The sequence below is a fragment of the Podarcis cretensis genome, assembly GCF_951804945.1.
Source record: "Podarcis cretensis genome assembly, chromosome: 13".
NCBI lineage: Eukaryota > Metazoa > Chordata > Lepidosauria > Squamata > Lacertidae > Podarcis > Podarcis cretensis.
In genome coordinates this window covers 56,307,391-56,327,996 of record NC_137182.1, presented here as the reverse complement: position 1 = coordinate 56,327,996, position 20,606 = coordinate 56,307,391, and the positions used below count along the sequence as shown (strand labels likewise).

At 53.7% G+C, this 20,606-nt stretch overlaps 2 protein-coding genes across 4 annotated transcripts; one reads left to right on the top strand and one right to left on the bottom strand.

Moving 5' to 3' along the window:
• Positions 1 to 3,683: 3,683 nt before the first annotated feature.
• PSMB6 (proteasome 20S subunit beta 6) lies at positions 3,684 to 11,737 on the top strand. Its single transcript, XM_079952165.1, has 6 exons — positions 3,684 to 3,813; positions 8,131 to 8,198; positions 9,130 to 9,261; positions 10,395 to 10,524; positions 10,675 to 10,819; positions 11,492 to 11,737. The coding sequence occupies exons 1-6, from the start codon at positions 3,730 to 3,732 to the stop codon at positions 11,617 to 11,619; spliced, it is 687 nt and encodes a 228-aa protein (XP_079808291.1). The 5' UTR covers positions 3,684 to 3,729; the 3' UTR covers positions 11,620 to 11,737.
• Positions 11,738 to 13,501: 1,764 nt separating this feature from the next.
• LOC307201951 (uncharacterized protein C17orf114 homolog) lies at positions 13,502 to 15,198 on the bottom strand. Of its 3 annotated transcripts, none has more exons than XM_079951509.1 (3): positions 15,008 to 15,198; positions 14,359 to 14,454; positions 13,502 to 14,077 (listed from the first exon to the last, which is right to left on the bottom strand). In XM_079951509.1, the coding sequence occupies exons 2-3, from the start codon at positions 14,441 to 14,443 to the stop codon at positions 13,905 to 13,907; spliced, it is 258 nt and encodes an 85-aa protein (XP_079807635.1). In that variant the 5' UTR covers positions 14,444 to 14,454; positions 15,008 to 15,198; the 3' UTR covers positions 13,502 to 13,904. The 3 variants fall into 3 exon arrangements, with proteins under 3 accessions (XP_079807635.1, XP_079807636.1, XP_079807634.1); XM_079951510.1 differs by having other exon boundaries at positions 15,036 to 15,198; XM_079951508.1 differs by lacking the exon at positions 15,008 to 15,198 and adding an exon at positions 14,795 to 14,947.
• Between the last annotated feature and the right edge of the window lie 5,408 nt (positions 15,199 to 20,606).

The following is a 20,606-nucleotide window of genomic DNA, read 5'->3' as shown; positions in this document are numbered from 1 at the left end:
TTCTACTCACGGGTTGTTGTTTAAAATCCAATTGTCCACAAGAAAAAGTCAGTGCTCTCCAGCAACGGCTATGCGGCTTCGCTCCGCGAAAAAAGCAGTTGACTCACAGCACCGCGCCGCTCACCCCGCTCCGCTCCGAAGCCTGTAAACGGGTCTCCTTGCGAGTTGGGGGAGCGCAAAGGGTGCCTGCCGAGTCCCACGTTCACAGGCTTCACCCGCCTATGATTTCTGTAGGGTCCCCGCTTCGCTGTAGCGGTATAGACCCAATTTCCGCGGAGCTAGTCCCTCCGGATCGGAGGGAATCCACCATTAGCTGATGGCGCTAACCCGGAAGTCCCTGTGTAAAATATTCTTTTGCTAATAAAATGGCCTGGTGAGGGGTGTGGTTTACGCACTTTCTCTGAGAGCCTTGCTGGTCAAAGCCTCGTGTCTTGTTTTTAATCAGGGTCCAGTCCTTCCTTTACTTTGCAAATGCAACAAGTAAGCCTGATCTTTATTGAACTGTTGCAACAGGGTGCTCCCCTCACACGCAGGAAAGGAGGAGGAACCCAGAACCAAGGTGTGCCCGCCCTTATATAGACATTTTAAATTCCCTGCCCTGGAGTCCAAGACCACCCCTAGAAACATCATACCTACATCACAGAAAGGGCGGTCTACAACAGAAATCTGAATGCGTTGTTTACCTCCTGTCTGGCAGGTTATCTGTTAATGGTCACTTGATTGGATACCCTGGGGAGCCTGGCCAGTCTTTCGTAATGATAAATACTTAGTTCCCAAGCCAGGTCAGGCACACACCCTATTCATATCTTAAATGTGCCCTTAAGACAGGATTTGTGAGGAAAGAGACAATGGGAAGGTTTTCCACTTTGACCTTGCAGAGAAATAATTTAGGTCAGTTTGGGAATCAAAATGGTTTCAGGTCGGTCTTCCTGTGCTGATCTATGTACGTGCTTGGTTGGTACACTTATGAACATTTAACATATATCTAAGACCTCAAAATTCCTATCATAGTCTCTAAGGTGCTACTGGAAGGATTTTTTTAAAAAATAATAATTTTGACATCATCTTTACATCACTGACATGTCACAAAAGGGGAGGGGTAGACAGGGGTTACACTAGTTCAACCTTGGCCAACATTTTCAGACAAGTCCTTGGTACAAGATTAGCATAAGCAGACATGACAGGGCAAGACCCAGGTATAAGGTTAGCATAGACAAACACCTCTGAAGTCCCACCACCCAAAGTGCAATGGAACTTCCTTTGCATGTCTGGACTCCTTGGCAAGTCTGATGATGGGATTAGGTTTTCCTTGGTCAACAATTAGCTCAGCAATTGTCACCTCTGGGAACTTCCTGGAGTCCTTTTTCAAGGGGAAAATAGCTTTGGAATGGAGGAAACTGGCAAAGGAGTTCGGATAAAGCTGCGGAGGGGTTCTAGCCCGAGGCAGCAGCAGAGGAGCAGCGACCCGGACAGGAGGAGGAAGACCAGAGGAAGGTCTGCCAGGGCTGGGCGCAAAGATAAGGAAAAATGAAATTTGGCATTTCTGCCTTGGGAGGAGGAGCTGTGCAATAAAATATAGAGTTATAAACAGCCTCTGCCTTTGGAATGTCTTTCTGGAAGCAGCTGTTGCTTCGCTTTTGGTCATGTTTTTATTATTATGTGCTTTGTGTGTGTTTATGCTGTGATCCTCCCCGAGGTACACAATTGTAATAATTGTAATTTGAATTCTGGGGCTGGAGGAGACTTTTGAGAGTCCCATGGACTGCAAGAAGATCAAACGCATCCATTCTTAAGGAAATCAGCCCTGAGTGGTCACTGGAAGGACAGATCCTGAAGCTGAGGCTCCAAGACTTTGGCCACCTCATGAGCAGAGAAGACTCCCTGGAAAAGACCCTGATGCTGGGAAAGATGGAGGGTACAAGGAGAAGGGGACGACAGAGGACGAGATGGTGGGACAGCGTTCTCGAAGCCACAAACATGAGTCTGACTAAACTGCGGGAGGCAGTGGAAGACAGGAGTGCCTGGCGTGCTCTGGTCCAGGGGGTCATGAAGAGTCGGACACGACTAAACGACTAAACAACAACAAGGACATGTTGGAACTTGTGTTCGACCGAGCTACTCCTCCTGTCGAGTCCTCCGACGTGATTAACGACCTAAGCCTTTGATGAGTCTCCAGGCACCTTCCCCATTCGGCAGAGTATACAGCAGCAGCAGAAGGATGAGAAATATGAGCTACATTGCTAAGAGTTTTATTTCTAACTACGCAGACAGAAAAGAAATATACATCCTCTCTCTGTGAAAGCCGAGAGGCAACTGGTACAAAGAAACAGGAAAGCAGTAATATCAACATCCGTCTCCCGTCTCCCGTGTGACTGTTGGAAAACGTGCCCCCTCGGGAGAGGCTGGCCCCTCTCCCCGGCTCCCGGGGCTTGTTTGCCGGTGATCTACCCTGGCTGGCTTCCCCGCAGTCCAGGAAGATCTTGATAGGCGACATCTCCCAGCGTGGAAGATGCACACCCCCTTCCTCCTTGCACACCAGCAGGAGAAAGGGAATCTCTGGAATGTAAACAGAGTCTTGTGACTCCAAAAACTGCACAGTGGCACAAACAGAAACCTAACAGAACTTGGGTAGGCAAGCTAAGGCCCGGGGGCCTGATGAGGCCCAATCGCCTTCTCCATCCGGCCCACGGATGGTCTGGGAATCAGTGGGCTTTTACATGAGTAGAATGCTCATGTAATAAAACGCATAAAATGCATCTCTGGGTTATTTGTGGGGCATAGGAATTCGTTCATTATTTTTTTCAAAATATAGTCCAGCCCCCCACAAGGTCTGAGGGACAGTGGACCGGCCCCCTGCTGAAAAAGTTGCAAGAAGAACTACCAACGAAAGAAGAATGGCAGACGAAATTAATGGACTATGCAGAATTAGATAAGATGACAGGAAGGATTCGAAACCTGCGGGATCAGAGATATTCTCAGAGGACTGGAGTAAATACGTGAAAAAGCAATTGTAATCAACAGATTTATGCTAGTCATATTGCAAGAAGGTTTGTAAGGAGGACTATGCGAAATATTGCAGAGAAAAGTATAAAGAGAATTATTAGTGAAGGACTGTTAAAAGTAATAGTGAGATTAATGAAATGCAGATTAAGTGATAAAGATTGAAAAATCTTCAGATGTGGTTGATGGAAGTCCAAAATATTGTATAAGATAAGAAAACATGTTCTTTGGAAACGTTTTGTAAAAATTAATATATATATATAATTAATATAATATAATATAATATAATATAATATAATATAATATAATATAATATAATATAATAATAATATATAATATAATATAATATAATATAATATAATATAATATAATAAATATAATATATTTGTTTCTTCTCTCGTTTTATTCTACTACGTCAGGGGTCAGCAAACTTTCTTTAAATATATATATATTTTTAAAAAGTTTGCTGACCCCTGACGTAGTAGAATAAAACGAGAGAAGAAACGAACCCCGGAAGATCGGCGCAGGCCTCCCTTCTACAATTTGTAGCTCTGCAGCGTGACACCGCCCCCTCCTCCGGGACCCGGAAACTGGCCGCAGATGCCGCCCCTCCTCTTCCCGCGCCCGCAGCTCTACGTGCCTGGCTCTCCCTCCTCCGCCGCAAAGCGCGCCGCAAAGCGCCATGGCGGGGCAGTTTTGCGACAGTGAGTGCCGTCGCTCAGATCCAAGATGGCGGCGCCGGCGGTGCTGAGTCCGAGCGCAGGGATGGAGGCGCGGTGTCCGGACTGGAGCCAGCAGGCCGTCACCACCGGGGTGAGTCGGGGAGGGAGGGGGAACTGGGGGGGGGGACGGACGACAGGGGGGGCTCCTCTCGCCGCCTCCGCCCCCCCCCGCCCCCCCACAACCCCGCCAGGGAGGCCCAGGCCTGGGGGCGGGGGGGGGAGGAGGGGGTCCTACCTCCCTTTCTCGTGGGGGGGCAGAAGGAGGGGGGTCAGGGGGCTCAGGTCCCTGCCCCGAAGAGGAGGCTGCCCCCCCCCGTGCCGCCTGGCTGGCCTGGGAGTCAGATCCTCGTGTGTGTGTGTGTGTCTCCCCCCACCAGGGTGGCCCCCGGCCCTGTCTAATGCAGGATAATCCCCCCCCCTTTCGATGCAGAAGAGGCCTTTGGTTGGGACGCAGCCCCCCCGCCTCCGCCCCCCCCGCCCCACAACAACCCCGCCAGGGAGGCCCAGGCCTGGGGGCGGGGGGGGAGGAGGGGGGTCAGGGGGCTCAGGTCCCTGCCCCGAAGAGGAGGCTGCCCCCCCCCGTGCCGCCTGGCTGGCCTGGGAGTCAGATCCTCGTGTGTGTGTGTGTCCCCCCCCCCACCAGGGTGGCCCCCGGCCCTGTCTAATGCAGGATAATCCCCCCCCCCTTTCGATGCAGAAGAGGCCTTTGGTTGGGACGCAGCCCCCCCGCCTCCGCCCCCCCCGCCCCACAACAACCCCGCCAGGGAGGCCCAGGCCTGGGGGCGGGGGGGGAGGAGGGGGGTCAGGGGGCTCAGGTCCCTGCCCCGAAGAGGAGGCTGCCCCCCCCCGTGCCGCCTGGCTGGCCTGGGAGTCAGATCCTCGTGTGTGTGTGTGTCCCCCCCCCCACCAGGGTGGCCCCCGGCCCTGTCTAATGCAGGATAATCCCCCCCCCTTTCGATGCAGAAGAGGCCTTTGGTTGGGACGCAGCCCCCCCGCCTCCGCCCCCCCCGCCCCACAACAACCCCGCCAGGGAGGCCCAGGCCTGGGGGCGGGGGGGGGAGGAGGGGGTCCTACCTCCCTTTCTCGTGGGGAGGGGGGCAGAAGGAGGGGGGCAGGGGGTCAGGTCCCTGCCCCGAAGAGGAGGCTGCCCCCCCCGTGCCGCCTGGCTGGCCTGGGAGTCAGATCCTCCTGTGTGTGTGTGTGTCTCCCCCCACCAGGGTGGCCCCCGGCCCTGTCTAATGCAGGATAATCCCCCCCCTTTCGATGCAGAAGAGGCCTTTGGTTGGGACGCAGCCCCCCCGCCTCCGCCCCCCCCCCGCCCCACAACAACCCCGCCAGGGAGGCCCAGGCCTGGGGGCGGGGGGGGAGGAGGGGGGTCAGGGGGCTCAGGTCCCTGCCCCGAAGAGGAGGCTGCCCCCCCCCCGTGCCGCCTGGCTGGCCTGGGAGTCAGATCCTCCTGTGTGTGTGTGTGTGTGTGTGTGTGTCCCCCCCCCCACCAGGGTGGCCCCCGGCCCTGTCTAATGCAGGATAATCCCCCCCCCTTTCGATGCAGAAGAGGCCTTTGGTTGGGACGCAGCCCCCCCGCCTCCGCCCCCCCGCCCCACAACAACCCCGCCAGGGAGGCCCAGGCCTGGGGGCGGGGGGGGAGGAGGGGGGTCAGGGGGCTCAGGTCCCTGCCCCGAAGAGGAGGCTGCCCCCCCCCCGTGCCGCCTGGCTGGCCTGGGAGTCAGATCCTCCTGTGTGTGTGTGTGTGTGTGTGTGTGTGTCCCCCCCCACCAGGGTGGCCCCCGGCCCTGTCTAATGCAGGATAATCCCCCCCCCTTTCGATGCAGAAGAGGCCTTTGGTTGGGACGCAGCCCCCCCGCCTCCGCCCCCCCGCCCCACAACAACCCCGCCAGGGAGGCCCAGGCCTGGGGGCGGGGGGGGAGGAGGGGGGTCAGGGGGCTCAGGTCCCTGCCCCGAAGAGGAGGCTGCCCCCCCCCCGTGCCGCCTGGCTGGCCTGGGAGTCAGATCCTCGTGTGTGTGTGTGTCCCCCCCCCCCACCAGGGTGGCCCCCGGCCCTGTCTAATGCAGGATAATCCCCCCCCCTTTCGATGCAGAAGAGGCCTTTGGTTGGGACGCAGCCCCCCCGCCTCCGCCCCCCCCGCCCCACAACAACCCCGCCAGGGAGGCCCAGGCCTGGGGGCGGGGGGGGAGGAGGGGGTCCTACCTCCCTTTCTCGTGGGGGGCAGAGGGAGGGGGTCAGGGGGCTCAGGTCCCTGCCCCGAAGAGGAGGCTGCCCCCCCCCCTCTGTGCCGCCTGGCTTGCCTGGGAGTCAGATCCTCATGTGTGTGTGTGTGTCCCCCCCCCACAAGGTGGCCCCCGGCCCTGTGTTATGCAGGATAATCCCCCCCCCCTTTCGATGCAGAAGAGGCCTTTGGTTGGGACTCAGTCTGACCCGGATGTTTCCCTCCCCTTATGGTTTTGATCTGCGGGCTACTTTTAAAATGAGGCTAAAATAAATTGCATTTTAACCTGTGTTTTAAATTATTCCCCCCCCCCCCATCATGTTTTTACTGTAATTTTACTGGTGTTAGCCGCCCTGAGCCCGGGGAGGACGGGGTATAAGTAAAATTTATTACAGTGTACCTTCAGGTTACATACGCTTCAGGTTACAGACTCTGCTAATGCAGAAATAGTACCTCGGGTTAAGAACTTTGCTTCAGGATAAGAACAGAAATCATGCGGTGGCAGTGAGAGGCCCCATTAGCTAAAGTGGTGCTTCAGGTTAAGAACAGTTTCAGGTTAAGAACGGACCTCCGGAACGAATTAAGTACTTAACCCGAGGTACCACTGTATTATTATTGTTGTTATTATTATTATTATTATTATTATTAAAAGGCTTTGCCATGCTGCCTTGGAGCAGCTTCGTCCCGCATTTCCCAGTCTCTAATCTCCCTTTCGCTGGCCATTTAGGGACACACACACACCCCAATGCCCGTGTCTGAGCTCTGCGTAGCCAAGCACAGGCAGATTCACAAATTCTTGTGCCTGCGTGTGTGATAGAGGGAGACAGATCCCAGAGGCTGCAGTAGATTGTAATGGATTGCTTTGAAGTCCCTTCAGAACTAGATTCAGAATAAAAAGCACACCCACCCACTGTATTTTGCCAGAACAAAGTTGGCTACCCTCTCTCTCCACCCCACACAGGCAGGCTTACTCCCCAGTAGGCGCACACAGAGGGCAACTTACCAGTTATTTATTATTACTGCCTTATTGTTGTTAGTATGTACTGTATGAGTGTACAAGACGAGAATGTAAAATACATAATAAAAATAAGAACAATGCTCCCCCCCCCCCAAAAAAAAACCCCACACACTTAAAGTACATAGGATGGTAGTCAGCCCAAGGCCTGGTTGAAGAGGAATGTTTTCGCCCCCTAAAGCCGGCATCCCCAAACTCGGCCCTCCAATTGTTTTGGGACTACAATTCCCACCATCCCTGACCACTGGTCCTGTTAGCTAGGGATGATGGGAGTTGTAGTCTCAAAACATCTGGAGGGCCGAGTTTGGGGCTGCCTGCCCTAAAGGTATGTAAGGAAGGCGCCTTCGCTGTGTTTTATATCCTGCCCTTTTTTTCTCTGAAGACCTCAAGGGAGCATATGCACATGGTTCTCACTGCCGCCATCTTCTATTTTATCCTCACAACAGCTGTGCTGTGTAGGTTGGGCTGAGAGAGAGGCAGCGACTGGCCCCAGGAGACCCCCCCCACAAGCGAGATTCATGGCAGGGTGCAGGAGTCGAACCCTGGTCTCTTCCAGAGGCCCTGCTCCATCACTGCCCCTGTGGCTGTCATCGTTTACCTGTTGAATTTGTTAGCCGCTTTTCCTTGCCCAGAGCAGCCCGAAGCAGCTTAGCAGCCGAACCTATTTGCAACTAAATACTGTCACAATTGGGGGGGGGGGCGAGAATAGTGTTGATTGGTTTGTGTATACCCGAAGCCATCACAAAGCAAGATGCGTAAAGCAAAATAAAATAAATCACACTGTGAAAATAATAATCAGAGCTTTGCACTCTGCCACATAAAAAAAGCAGCAAGCAGAATCTGAGCACAATAACTGTGTTATTCACAACAATTCAGAAGCATTGAGGCCTCCAACCTCAAGAGCCCTCTTTTCCACCATTAATTCACCCAATCCTTTTTTAAAGCTATGCGTGACATCGTCCTTCCTTTTCCCAACCCAGACGGCAGCAATGGAAGAAGCTGCAGCTGGTGGGATTTCCTCCTCCCTTCCTGCATTGCGCTTGGGCTGGATGACCCTCTAGAGCCCTTGCAGCTCTGCAAATCTATGATTCCAGAAAGCCCTCGAGATTTGGGCTTGGCCAAACGGTCCTTGCTTGTTCCTCACCCTCTTCCTCCCCTTCCTCAGACAACCATCATGGCTGTGGAGTTTGACGGTGGGGTCGTCATCGGTGCTGACTCCAGGACCACCACGGGGTGAGTGGGGGAAGGGGGGTGTCTGTGTGAAGGGCCTCCCAGCACCCTCTCAGAAAACCAACTCCACGTTGCTTTTCCTGGGAGGCATTCCCCTCTATTCTCAGGTGGCTGGGAGCAGAAGGCCATCCCGGGAAGAATAATAACAGGAATTGCAACAGCATGAAGCTGGCGCTATTTTGTGAAGGGCCGTAGCTCGGCAGTCGAGCACCTGTCCTGCATGCAGAAGGCCTTAGCTTCATGGGTAGGGCTGGAAATGTCACCTTGCCTGAAACCCCGGAAAGCCATTGCTTAAATAAAAAAAGAGAGTTTCAAAGCTTTACTGTAAGCAGCCTTAGCCTAAAGGTCAAGGGACCCCTGACCATTAGGTCCAGTCGTGGCCGACTCTGGGGTTGCGGTGCTCATCTCGCTTTACTGGCCGAGGGAGCCGGCGTACAGCTTCCGGGTCATGTGGCCAGCAGGACTAAGCCGCTTCTGGCGAACCAGAGCAGCGCAGGGAAACGCCTTAGCCTAGTTACATAATAAACACTGCAAAATACAAAGCAACTCATTGCTCTTAAACAAATCAGCAATGTGGTGAGCCATTTCTGCCGGGCATTGAGGTATGAGTTAATGTGAAGCTGCTTCCTTGAGCCCTTTTCAATTCTGCGCTTTCTCCAGAGCAATGAGGACCAGAATCTTCCTCTGACTCTGAGGGAGGGGTTATCAGAGCCCCTTCATTTCACACAGGAGGCCGCCAGAGTTCAGGGCTGGGAGAGAGACCCCTTGTGAGGAGGGGTGCGAGACGCTGTAACAAGGCAGCTTCCAACGTGTGATTTCCCCTTCCGGTTTCGGAGGTTATGGGCAGCTTCTGGGCCCCTCGGACACAGCCGCCCTGAAATCCTTTGTGGGCCGTGAACTCCCAACACTGATGCCCCCCGCCTCCCTCTTGCAGTTCGTACATCGCCAACCGCGTCACAGACAAGCTGACGCAAATCCACGACCACATTTTCTGCTGCCGTTCGGGCTCTGCTGCCGACACCCAGGCCATCGCGGACGCCGTTACATACCAGCTGGGCTTCCACAGGTACGGAGGGTGGGGGCACTGGGGGCAGGGGAGGTAGGTGGTGGCGGTGGCGGTGGCGGTGCATTTCTGGCCCCCCTGAGCCTGCAGGCCTGCTGGGGCTCCACGGAACCACACTCTTTTCCACCTGGTGACAGAACTCAGCTCCAGAAAAAGGAGAGGCCTGTGAACATATTCTCTTGCTGTTCTTGGGGAATGTTCTTCCTAGCTGGAGATTCTGCCAAGTCAGGAGTTCACATGGGGCAGGGCTTGAAGAATCCAGAGACATGGATCTAACAATTTAACTTTGGGGAATCATCGAACCGTAGAGCGGGAGGGGACCCCCAAGGGCCCTCTAGTCCAGCCCTTGGCAACGTAGGTGTTGCCAGGAGGGCTGTGCTTACACACGAAGGCTGCAGGAGAATAATAATAAATTTTTATTTATACCCCGCCCTTCCCGGTTCAGAAAACCAGGCTCAGAGCGGCTAACAACAAATTTAAAACACTTAATTGATGCAACAAAAAAACAGCATAAAATACAGTATAAAACGTGAATAACAATAAATTCAGAATTCAAAAATCAATTTAGGGGGGAAATTTATCCAATAAACATTAGATGATCACCAGGGCTAGCTGGCTAAATTAGTCGTATTTGGGCCAGCGAGGAGACCAGGGGAGAATTAGCTGTGGGATCCCAGAGCGGGTGATCTTCATAAAAAGGGGAGTGGGAGGGCTAAGATCAGGCTAAGCTCAAGTTGAAAGCCAGGTGGAATAGCTCTGTCTTACAGGCCCTGCGGAAGGAAGTTAAATCCTGCAGAGCCCTGGTCTCCTGGGACAGAGCATCCCACCAGGTCGGAGCCACCACTGAGAAGGCCCTGGCCCTGGTGGAGGATAGTCTGACTTCCTTAGGGCCCTCTAAACTATGATTATCCATGGACCTTAAGGTCCTCTGCAGGGCAGACCAGGAGAGGCAGTCCTGTAAGTACGAGGAAGATTTCTGGAGAACTCAGAAGAAGCCTTTTCTACACCCTAGAGTTGGTGGTGTGGGTCCTGCGTGGACGTTCACGGCCCCCTGCGGGTGCCAGTCTCTGCCCTGCTTGCTCTGTGTGTGACCCGTTTCTCTTCTTCCCCCTCTCCACCCAAAAAAATCTGCGCAGCATTGAACTGGACGAGCGCCCATTGGTGCACACAGCCGCCAGCCTGTTCAAGGAGATGTGCTACCGCTACCGAGAGGACCTCACGGCTGGGATCCTCGTGGCCGGCTGGGACAAGCGCAAAGGGGGACAGGTGAGATGGGGGGGCTGCCCACCTGCCCTCCCACAGGGCCAGGCCTGGTTCCCCGGCACAGGCAGCCCATGCTTGACTCTCTGAGCTCTGATGCCGGGCAGGGGCTGTATCCTCTGGACTGGCTCATAACTGTGCCCCCCCCTTTCCCAGGTGTACTCTGTCCCCATGGGGGGCATGATGGTCCGCCAGCCCTTCTCCATCGGGGGCTCCGGCAGCTCCTACATCTACGGCTTCGTCGACGCCACTTACAAGCCAGGGATGAGCAAGGAGGAATGTCTCAGCTTCGCGGCCAACGGTATGGATGCGGAACGGGAGCCCCTCAAATTGGGGTGGGGCTGTCTCCCAGTCCTTCTGAGGGTGTCCTACCTCACTCTCATCTCTTCCTGTTTTTTAAAAAATAATTTTTATAGATTTTAACATATAAGTTATAAAATGTACCACAAAACATATCACCTATACAGACTTTTTAGACTTCCATCAGCACCTCTGATGATCCACCATTTTAACCACTTCTTACGCATTTATTAACTTTATATTGCCTTTACATCTCTTAACAAATCATCCTTCCCCTTATCCATTTTTGCAATAATTCCAATAATACTCCTCACAAAACTTCTTGCAAACCTACAAACGTTGTCCGATCTTCACAAGTACTTTTCAGATAGTCTGTAAATTTACTCCAGTCTTCCGTGAATTTCTGGTCCCGCCGGTTTCGAATCCTTCCTGTTAGTTTATCTAGTTCTGCATAGTCCATTAACTTCATCCTCCATTCTTCGATCGTCGGTAATTCTTCTTGCTACCATTTTTGGGCCAGTGATATTCTTGCTGCTGTTATTGCGTATAAAAAGAGCTTACATTCCTTTCCGTTCATATCACTCCCAACAATGCCCAGTAAAAATGCTTCTGGTTTCTTTATAAATGTATATTTCAACATTTTTTTCATCTCATTCACTCTCCTCTCTTCCAGCCCTCGCCCTGGCCATGGACCGCGACGGCTCCAGCGGGGGGGTCATCCGCCTGGCGGCCATCACCAAGGACGGCGTGGAGCGCAAGGTCATCCTGGGAAACGACCTGCCCCGCTTCTCCACCCTCTGAAAAGCGGCGGGTTGGGGGGGGCCTCAGGCAGGAAGTGGAGGGGTTCGGGGAGTCCATATTTTTGTTCTGCTGTCAGATTGGTTTGATGCTGCATTAAAATATGGGAGTCGGAAACAAAGCGCCTTTGATGGTTCCTCTCAAACGCCCGGGTTTTGTTGGGACAGAATGGGGGGGGTCAGAATTACCGTTGCGTTTATATCCCCCCTTTTCCCTGCAAGAAGCTCAAGGTAGCGAACGCAGTAGAAAAAAAGACGGTCACGGAACTGAGAAATCACACAAAACAAATGAAATACCGTGAAAATCCCTGAAGCGAAAAGTAGTCGACTAGAAATATTATAGAAATAAACTAAAGAATAAATTTCAAAAGGTTTTATAGCTCAACCTAGGTGAAGGATCAGAATTTTTGGGAGTCCCCCCCCCCTTTTTTTTTTTAATTTTGGTTATTTAAGATATATGATTTTTCTATTTCCTTCTGAGGAAACTGAATAGTTCAGTGAAGCGAGGTTTGTAGCTGGCATCCCGTTAAGGCCTTGTTCAATTTTAGGTTTTTCTAATTTTTTCCCTTAAGCTTTTTGATTTTCATCATTTAGTTTATTTCTATAAGATAATATTTCTAGTCGACTACTTCTCGTTCCAGGGATTTTCACGGTATTTCATTTCAAGGTAGCGTACGTGGTTCTCTCTCTGCTCCTTCAATAACTGACGCATCTTCTGTATTTTCAGCTTTTTCCTCTGCAAGCCGCCTCGAGTCTTGTCAGGGGGAAAGGCAGGGTAGCAAGGAATATATAACCATCCCCAACACGAGCCTGCGAGGTAGGTCGGGCTGAGAGGCCTTGTGACCCAGGCAGCTTCAGGGTCCCGTGGGGAGGATTAATAATAATAATTTTATTATTTATGCCCTGTCCATCTGGCTGGGGTGCCAGATAGGAACCCTGGTCTCTCCCAGGACCTCATCCAGCCCTGACTACCGCACCACACTTGACTCTCAGGTTTGATCTGCCCTGGCTTGGCATTGTGGGACTCGCAGTTTTGTGACACAGTTAATCTGCGGAACTCCCTCCCACAGGACGGCTTTGTTGGGCCTGATCCCTGTCTCGCGTCTTCCGGGAAAGGGAGGGGTGTGACCCTTCTCTGTCCCTTTGAGGCTCCTGGCGCAGGAACCGCTTAAGAGCCCAGCGCCCTGATCTTCTCCCTGTACCCCCCAGGTGCCAGCAGGGGGCGCTGGTGCCCCCTGTCCCCTGCGAGGGTGGCTGACTCCGCATTGCTGCCTCCCTCCCTCCCTCTAATCCCGATTGTGGTTTCTCCATCCTGCCGCAATTGTTCCCAGGCTGTGATTACCCTGGTGAGATAAGGGGTTACGCCCAGCCGAGGAGGAGGAAGAAGGTGCCGCCGCAGGCCTGCCCTGGCCGCCCTCTCCCAAACTCCACTTTTTGGGGGGCGGAGGAGGCGCCATGCAGAAAACAAGGACCCTCAAACCACAATTTCTGGGCCCGCCATCCTTTAATTTTCACTTTTAACGGCCCCGACGTGTTTTCTTCTCCTCCGCCTGCCTGTTTTGGTGGGTGGGGTGTTTGGTTTCGCACTCGGCCCTTCCCTCTTTCCTGCTCCAGCCTGCCTTCTGCTTGGACCGGGCGGGCGGGTGGGCCGGGCCCAGCGCCAGCGGAGAGGCGTTGACACGCAAGCAGCTCACAACACTGGCTGGGCCCCCTGCCCAGCAGCTCAACGTGGCAAAAAGGATTGGGGCCGGCCCCCTCCCCTCTCTCTTTGGAGACCCACCTGCCCCTTGTGAGCTGGGCTGGTTTGAGAAGCGCAGGAGGGAGGGGACACCAAAGGTCATCTAGCCCAACCCCGACACAAAAGAAACACACATCTGAAACGAGGATGGGGGAGTAACACCTTTTATTGCTCCATATCCGCTGCTGGGACTCTGGGATCGGGACCCAAGCCTGCAAACTTATCTGATCATCTGAGCCCCACAACTAGTCCGCTCCAGTTTGGGGTCGCTGCCCAAATCCTGGCTTTGCTTGGGTCTGACCCCTCACTTATTTGACCTCGGATCGTTTGGGGGGGGGCTGGGAAGCAGCCAAGCCCCTCTTCTCATCCCAGTAGCTTCCAGCACGCAGGCTGCACTCACTGTCAACGAGTTTGCTGGGGGGGGGGGGAGTGGGGGGCTTGCACTGACCCCCCACCCTATATCGCCGGGAGTCTCCTGTGGGGCCCAAGCTGAGTCTTCCTGCTCCAGGGGCACCTGTGGGGTGGGGTTAGGAGTGTTCCTCTGGGGGAGCTCAGCTGGTCACTTCCCTCTCGGAGTCCAGCTGGTGGCGGAACGAGACCCTGGCCTTTCCGCTGAAGTAAGCCCTTCCACTCTGGGAGTCCGTCTCGCTGCTGGTGGACGGTGTGGAGCGTGTCCGCGGCGCTGCGGCTTGGGGGGCGTCCGAGGAGGAGGAGGAAGCGGCTGCTGCAGGTGGAGGAGGAAGAGGAAGAGAGGCTCAAAAAGAGTTTGCAACCCCAGCTCTCCAGGGGGTTGGTCTGGATGACCGCCTGGGGTCCCAACTCTACAATTTGGTGATTCTCCCAAAAGGCACCCAAGGGGGTGGGGACCTGGGGTGGAGGGGCCAGGTTAGCTCTCTGGTAAGGGGCCAAGGCATCTCCACAACCCTGCCCTGGGGGGTGGGCTGCATCTAGGGCAGGAAGAAATCACCCAAGGGGAGTGCAAAGCACTTGGGGGGCTCTCCTTACCTGCGGGGGTCTCTTTCTGCTCCGTCTTGCTGTGGCGCCTGGAGCGCCTTCCCCGGGGGAAGCAGCTGGGAAACTTTGACCCCATCCTGTCAGATCCTGAGGCAGAAAGAGAGACGTGAGGGGGGGGGAACATGTGGAATGGGGGGGTCTCTCCCTGCCCCCCATTGTCACCCCCCTGCAAACAGAGGAGAATCAGGTAGGGGGCTTTGCCTGGGGAGCACAGAGAGAACCTCAAAGCGTGCCTGATCTCTTGTCCCCCCCCCCAAAAAAAACCCTTTCACATTTGCAAAGGGCGGGGTTCTGCCTTCAGGGCTCTGCCCCCCTCCCCTTGCTGGCCTGCTTCTCCCCACTCCCCCACCCCAAAGTAGAGACACCCCCCCCCCGTTTTCCTTCCCCTTTGGCCCCGGGGTGGGGTCTCCCCTGGGTCCCTGCTCACCTGCCCGCGCCTCTCTCCGTCTCCCGGGGCTCCCGGAGTGTCAAGACGGGGAGTTCCCCGCCCCCCCCCACGCCCTGGGTGGGCCAGGCCAGGGGAGACGCCCCCCTCCCGCCTCCTCTGGCAAACAGCGCCCGGCGGAGCCGCCTCCCAAACTCCCTCCCTCCCACCAGCTGGAGCCTGCGGGGGGGGGGAGAGAGAGCACCCCAAATCTACCTGCTCGTCTCCAGCACCCCCCACGCACCTGGGAGCCCCCCAGAGGCGCGAGACACCCCCTTCTAAGCAGTGCTTTTCGGGGGGGGGGGCAGAAGATCCAGTATTTGGGCAAAAGGTGGAACGCCGCCCGTTGCACTGCGCGGGGTCGGGCTGGATGGCCTCGGGGGGTCCCTTCCAACTCTCCAGTTCTGCCACAAACTCGGGGGGGGGGAACAGGCGTGGGGGTGCGCGCGCGCAGGAGGGGACCTTGGTAAGCGCCTAAAACAAACCGGGCCCCCCTTTTTTGATGGGGTGGGTGGGATTCCAAAATGAAAAGTGGCCCCTTGAACCCGCCCCACCACCCTGTCCGGGGTTGCGCTAGATGACCCTGCGGGGTCCCCAGAGCAGAAAAGCGCGCCTCGGGTTCCGGGAAGCGAAGGCGCTCTGTGCATGCTCGAGAGATGCCTCGGCACCAGCACCCCTTTTTGGGGCGAGGGCAGTGGGGGGGGGGCCTCATCCTGCCTGGCCCGGGGATTGGGCGGAAGGGCAGGGGCGGCGCCGGCGGCTCTCTGCACATGGCTCGGGGCCCTCTGGGCGGGGCTGGGACGGCCCTTCTCCCCCCCCCCCCGACGGCCGGTTCCCCAGCAGCTGCAGCTGCAGCGACGGCGCCCTGCTCGCCCCCCCCCCCCGGACACTGCAGGTGAGACCCCCCCCCCCCAACCTGGCCTCCCTCCCCATCTGTAAATTTCCACCAGGTCCTGCGCTCCTCCTTCCCTCCCCACGGAAAATCCCAGCATCGCCCCCCCCTTGCAGATCAGAAGGGCTCCAGCTTCGGAAAGACCCCCCTCCCCACCCAGGAAAATCCCGAGGCCCCGCCCCTTTCTCTTGCCCCCCCCCCTTATGACTCAAAATCTCCGCTACTCGGGGAGGAATTTGGCAAGCTGGGGGGGGCGGTACTTCCTTCTCCTCCTCCTCCTCCTCCTCGGAAACTGGGGCCGGGTTTTTTTTTGGGGGGGAAGCACCGTGCATGGTGGGGCAGGGGCCCGGACGCCTGGGTTCTTTTTCTGGGGAGGAGCGAGGTGGGGGCGTCTCCTCTCTCTCTCTCTCTCTGCGCCCCAGGAATGTGGGCGAGCGAATAGGTGCCGGATCTCCAGCCAGGTGGGGAGGAAGGGACGGGACGGGTCTGGTTTCGCCCCCTTTGCAGGGCTTTGGGGCGTCCCCACGCCGCTCAGAGACACGTGTCTAACTGGGGGCCAAAGCTTCCTGCTGCTTTTTTTCGGGGGGGGGTGTGGTCCTGAGTCTTTTGATCCATCCCTGGAGTCCTGGGCTATTCATTTATTGATCTATTGCGAGGGTCGGCAACCTAAGGTCCCAGGGGCCGGATCTGGCCCAATCGCCTTCTCAATCCGGCCCGCGGAGGGTCCAGGAATCAGCATGTTTTCACATGAGTAGAATGTGTGCTTTGTATTTAAAATGCATCTCTGGGTTATTTGCGGGGCATAGGAATTTGTTCATTCCCCCCCCCCCAAAAAAAAAAATATAGTCCGGCCCCCACAAGGTCTGAGGGAGGGTGGACCGGCCCCCTGCTGAAAAAGTTTACTGACCGCTGATCTATTGCCCATTTTGCCCCCTCCCCTCGTGCAAGGAAGGTTAGATTGAAAGAGGCAGGGACTGGCCCCCAAACTCCCCCCTGGACTCTCTCAGAGGCTAGCTCTAACCACTGCACCACGCTGCCTCTCTAGTCAGAGCCCCAGGGCAGCTACCTGAGCTGCTGTTGGAGCTGGAAGCAGACCACCCTCGCTGCCTACTTCCGAGTAGACCGAGAGCATAGCTCTGAGTCATTGTTGCAGGAATCGTAGAACTGTAGAGACAGAAGGGACCCTCCAGCGGTCATCTAGCCCAACCCGCCTGCAAATAGGATAGAAACAGCTGAGGTTTCGGAAGTCCTGGGCTCCTTTTTGGCTTTCAGCAGTTCTGTTGGACCTTAATGAAGTTTCACAACTGGACTTGCAGAGTCAGGGCTTGGGGATCCCCCAACGAGCCTATGAGATCCCTTTCGGTTTCCTGCATTTGGGGGCCTATGATCCAGAGTGGTTCAAGTTTTGGGGTGAGGCAGGTGGCTTTGCACTCTCTGGCAGGGACTCCCAGGGTTCATCTAGGGGTGGCCAACTCCCAAGAGACTGTGATCTACTCACAGAGTTAAAAACTGCAGTGATCTACTCCCCTTTTTTGGGGTTCAGGTCAAAGTTATTGAGTGTGTTTTTTTAGGGGGGAAATCACATTTTTTGGGGTGCAGGGCAAAAAAAATTTTTTGGGGGGGGAGCCAAACTTGGTGAGCTTCTTTGGGGGGGGGCAGTGATCTACCACAGCGTCCAGTGATCTACCAATAGATCACTGGACGATCTCAGCAAAAGAATCCCACCCGAACTCTCTTTTAAAACCTCCAACGAAAAGGAAAGCCCATCCCCTTCCGAGGCCACAGAGTCTTCGAATGGTAGAGCTGGAAGGGGGACCCCTAGCGGTCATCTAGTCCAACCCTCCCTGAAATGCAGGAATCTCCTTTTCTCCTTTTCTGGGCCTGGAAGAGACCCACATCCTCCAGGCAAGGCCCAGAGGCAAAAGAGCAGGGGTAGGCAAACTAAGGCCCGGGGGCCGGATCCAGCCCAATCGCCTTCTCAATCCGGCCCACGGATGGTCCAGGAATCAGCGTGTTTTTACATGAGTAGAATGTGTGCTTTGTAATTAAAATGCATCTCTGGGTTATTTGTGGGGCATAGGAATTCGTTCATTTATTTTCTTCTTCAAAATATAGTCCGGCCCCCACAAGGTCTGTGGGACAGTGGACCGGCCCCCTGCTGGAAAAGTTTGCTGACCCCTGCAAAAGAGGAACCCCTGCCTGGGGCTGTTGTAATTCTGGGATTCCCAGTTTCAGTTCAAGTCAAGAGGGGGGAAATCCTCTTTTGGCCTTCCGGTGTGGGGATGCCTCGCTTGGGGGGCACAGTGCCAACCCAGGGTGCAGGCAGGTGGCGTTTCGGCTGGGCTTGCACGCTCCTGAGGTTGCCCGGCTGAAGTCCCAATTTGGGGGTGGAGGTGGGGCAGAAGATCAAGCTGGGTGCAATGCATTAAAGGGGGTTGGACTAGATGACCCTGCGGGGTCCCAATGCAAAATTCTGCGACCCTTATAGAGAGGGTGAGAGCAGACGCCATGCAGAGTTGAGACCCTCTCCCCTGGCCTTCCTCTTTCCCCCTCCGAGGGGCTGCCACTCCCGGCTGCCCTTCACCCCATAGAATTCCTGGCCAGTGGGAGTTTAGCACGGCAGCAAAACCAAGCCCCAAAATATTCCCGCAAAAGACCCAAACCGTTGGGTTGCTCTTAAAGCAAAGCACTTTACTGCAGTGAAAGGATTTGGGGCATATTATTTGGCCTTCTGCAAGAGGATTTTGGGGGGCCAAGTAGGCTGATCATTGGGAGATTGTAGATTTGGGTCCCAGGTCCTTCGTTCATTCGTTTAATTGCATTATCGCACCTTCCTTCTCCGCCCCCCATCTCAGGTGATGCCCTACAACAGCCCTGTTGGGTAGGTCAGGCTGAGAGAAGGCAGGGACTCGCCCCAAACGCTGCCAAGTGAGGGGATTTCTTTTTGTTTTTTTTATAGAATATTTATTAAAATTTTCAGAAATAATACAATATATATATTTTTTTAACAATATTTATTAAAAATTTTCCAGAATAAAAAGGAAAGATAGCAAGAAAGAAAGAAAAAACAGATATGATTTACACTTGGTTTCAGTGGCATCTTTCCCGGACTCCCCCCCCCTCCCCCTCTTGTATTCCATTTCCCTTAAATTGATTCCACAGATTCTTACCCCAAATTTTAAAACCTTATTTGTAATTTTAAATAACCCATTTATTCCAAATTAATTTATCTTATTTATCTTAATGAACCATTTCTCCTTATATTTTATATAATTCCCTAAGATCGACCCCATTTCCCTTCCACGAATTCCCCTATTTTCAAACAACAAACATGAAAAAAGAAAAGAAAGAAATAATATATAATTTTACAGCCTTTGGATTCCAAATCTCTCCCCCCCCCCCATTCCCCGGTTCCAATCCCCAAAGTTCATCCATTGTCTACTGCCAGCCTGGTGTATCCACGTCTATATCTCAACTCCACTTTGCCGTCTTTTGATAGCTTTTAATTTCAGAAAGTCCAATCTCGAAAAAACTCTCAGAAAAAGTCATTGTTCTTCCATCCAGACCTCTATGTTTAAGAGTCTAACTTAAATTCTATTTCTTGGTCCTTTTAAAGTCTGGATGTTCCAAATACTCCGGCTTCAAATTTGGTCCAGCTCTTATTCCTCAGGTTGCTTTTTCCTGTTCTGCTGCAGAAACCTTCTAATTCAGAAACTTCTTGTTCTCCACAGAGGCTTTTGTTATTCAGGAACATAACTTGCGTCAAGTCCCTTCCTTTCTTCAATAGATAAATCCATTGTCTCCTTTAGTATAGAAACCTCTGTAGACAAAATAATGCTTCGTTTTTGCAGCTTTCCCAAGAGATAACAGATCCTGCTCAAATTCATAGTATTTTTCCACTTGCTGCTACTGTTGCAATGTCCCAGCCTCCCTCTAGAGGGAATATGGTAACTTAATTTCTTTCAAAATCAGACCCAAAAGTCAAATAACTTGTTGCCTTTATTTCCAATAATTTATGTCCAAATTGTAACAAATCTAACCAGCAAAGCCATCGTAACAAAGTTCTCTTTTATTTTCCTGCTTTGACAGCTACTTTGACAGCTGTCAAAGTTTCTGTGTCTCTTCACCAGTCTCTCATAGCGGATCGTTCCTGGTTCCCGGGGGGGTTGCATTTTAGTTCCCACAAATCAGTCTTCTCCTCCAGCACAATTATTGTAATTTCCCTTCGTGAAGTTAAATTTTTTTTTCAGGTAAACAAGTTCATCTCTCGATCTTAGTTGTCAAATCCTTGCGTTGAGCCATCTACAACAGGGGGGGGCGGACTTCCTTTTTGCACTCCCCCCGCTCGCTCCAAATTCAAAGATCAAATTTCCCTTTTAAGTCCAATCAATTTACTCACGGGTTGTTCCTTTTAGTCCAAATCCGAAATTTTCAAAGAAGAAGTCGTTGCTCTCCACCGAATGGCATGCGGCTTCGCTGGGCAGGGGAAGCATTGGACTCACAGCACCACACCCCCCCGTCACCCGCTCCGCAGCCTTTAAAAAGGCTCCTTCGCGGGTCGGGGGGGCGCAAACGGTGCCCGCCGAGTCACCAAGTCCATGGGCATCTCCGCCCATGGTTTTTGAGGGTCCCCGCGTCGCCGGCACGGCAGGACCCGACCCCTACCCAGCCGACTCCCTCCGGAGCTCGGAGGGAGTCCGCCATTCGGCGATGGCGCCGACCCGGAAATAATACAATATAAAAGAAAAAGAAAAAATAACAAAAATACAAAAATACAAACAATTAAAAACACATAGAATTTCTATTACTTATATTCTTTTAACTTATTTCCCAGACCTCCTCATACCTCCCTTTTTTTTATTCCAATTCAAATTGTTAGTTCAGCAAATCCTCACCATTAGTTTTTACTTATTTCTAAACCTT

Bases quoted from the DNA above. Each gene is read 5' to 3' on its own strand.
- PSMB6 (XM_079952165.1), top strand. From the start codon at position 3,730: ATGGCGGCGCCGGCGGTGCTGAGTCCGAGCGCAGGGATGGAGGCGCGG. The intron at 3,814-8,130 runs GTGAGTCGGGGA...CCCCTTCCTCAG, and splicing joins AGCAGGCCGTCACCACCGGG to ACAACCATCATGGCTGTGGA. The intron at 8,199-9,129 runs GTGAGTGGGGGA...TCCCTCTTGCAG, and splicing joins GACTCCAGGACCACCACGGG to TTCGTACATCGCCAACCGCG.
- LOC307201951 (XM_079951509.1), bottom strand. From the start codon at position 14,443: ATGGGGTCAAAGTTTCCCAGCTGCTTCCCCCGGGGAAGGCGCTCCAGG. The intron at 14,078-14,358 runs GTAAGGAGAGCC...CTCCACCTGCAG, and splicing joins GCAGAAAGAGACCCCCGCAG to CAGCCGCTTCCTCCTCCTCC.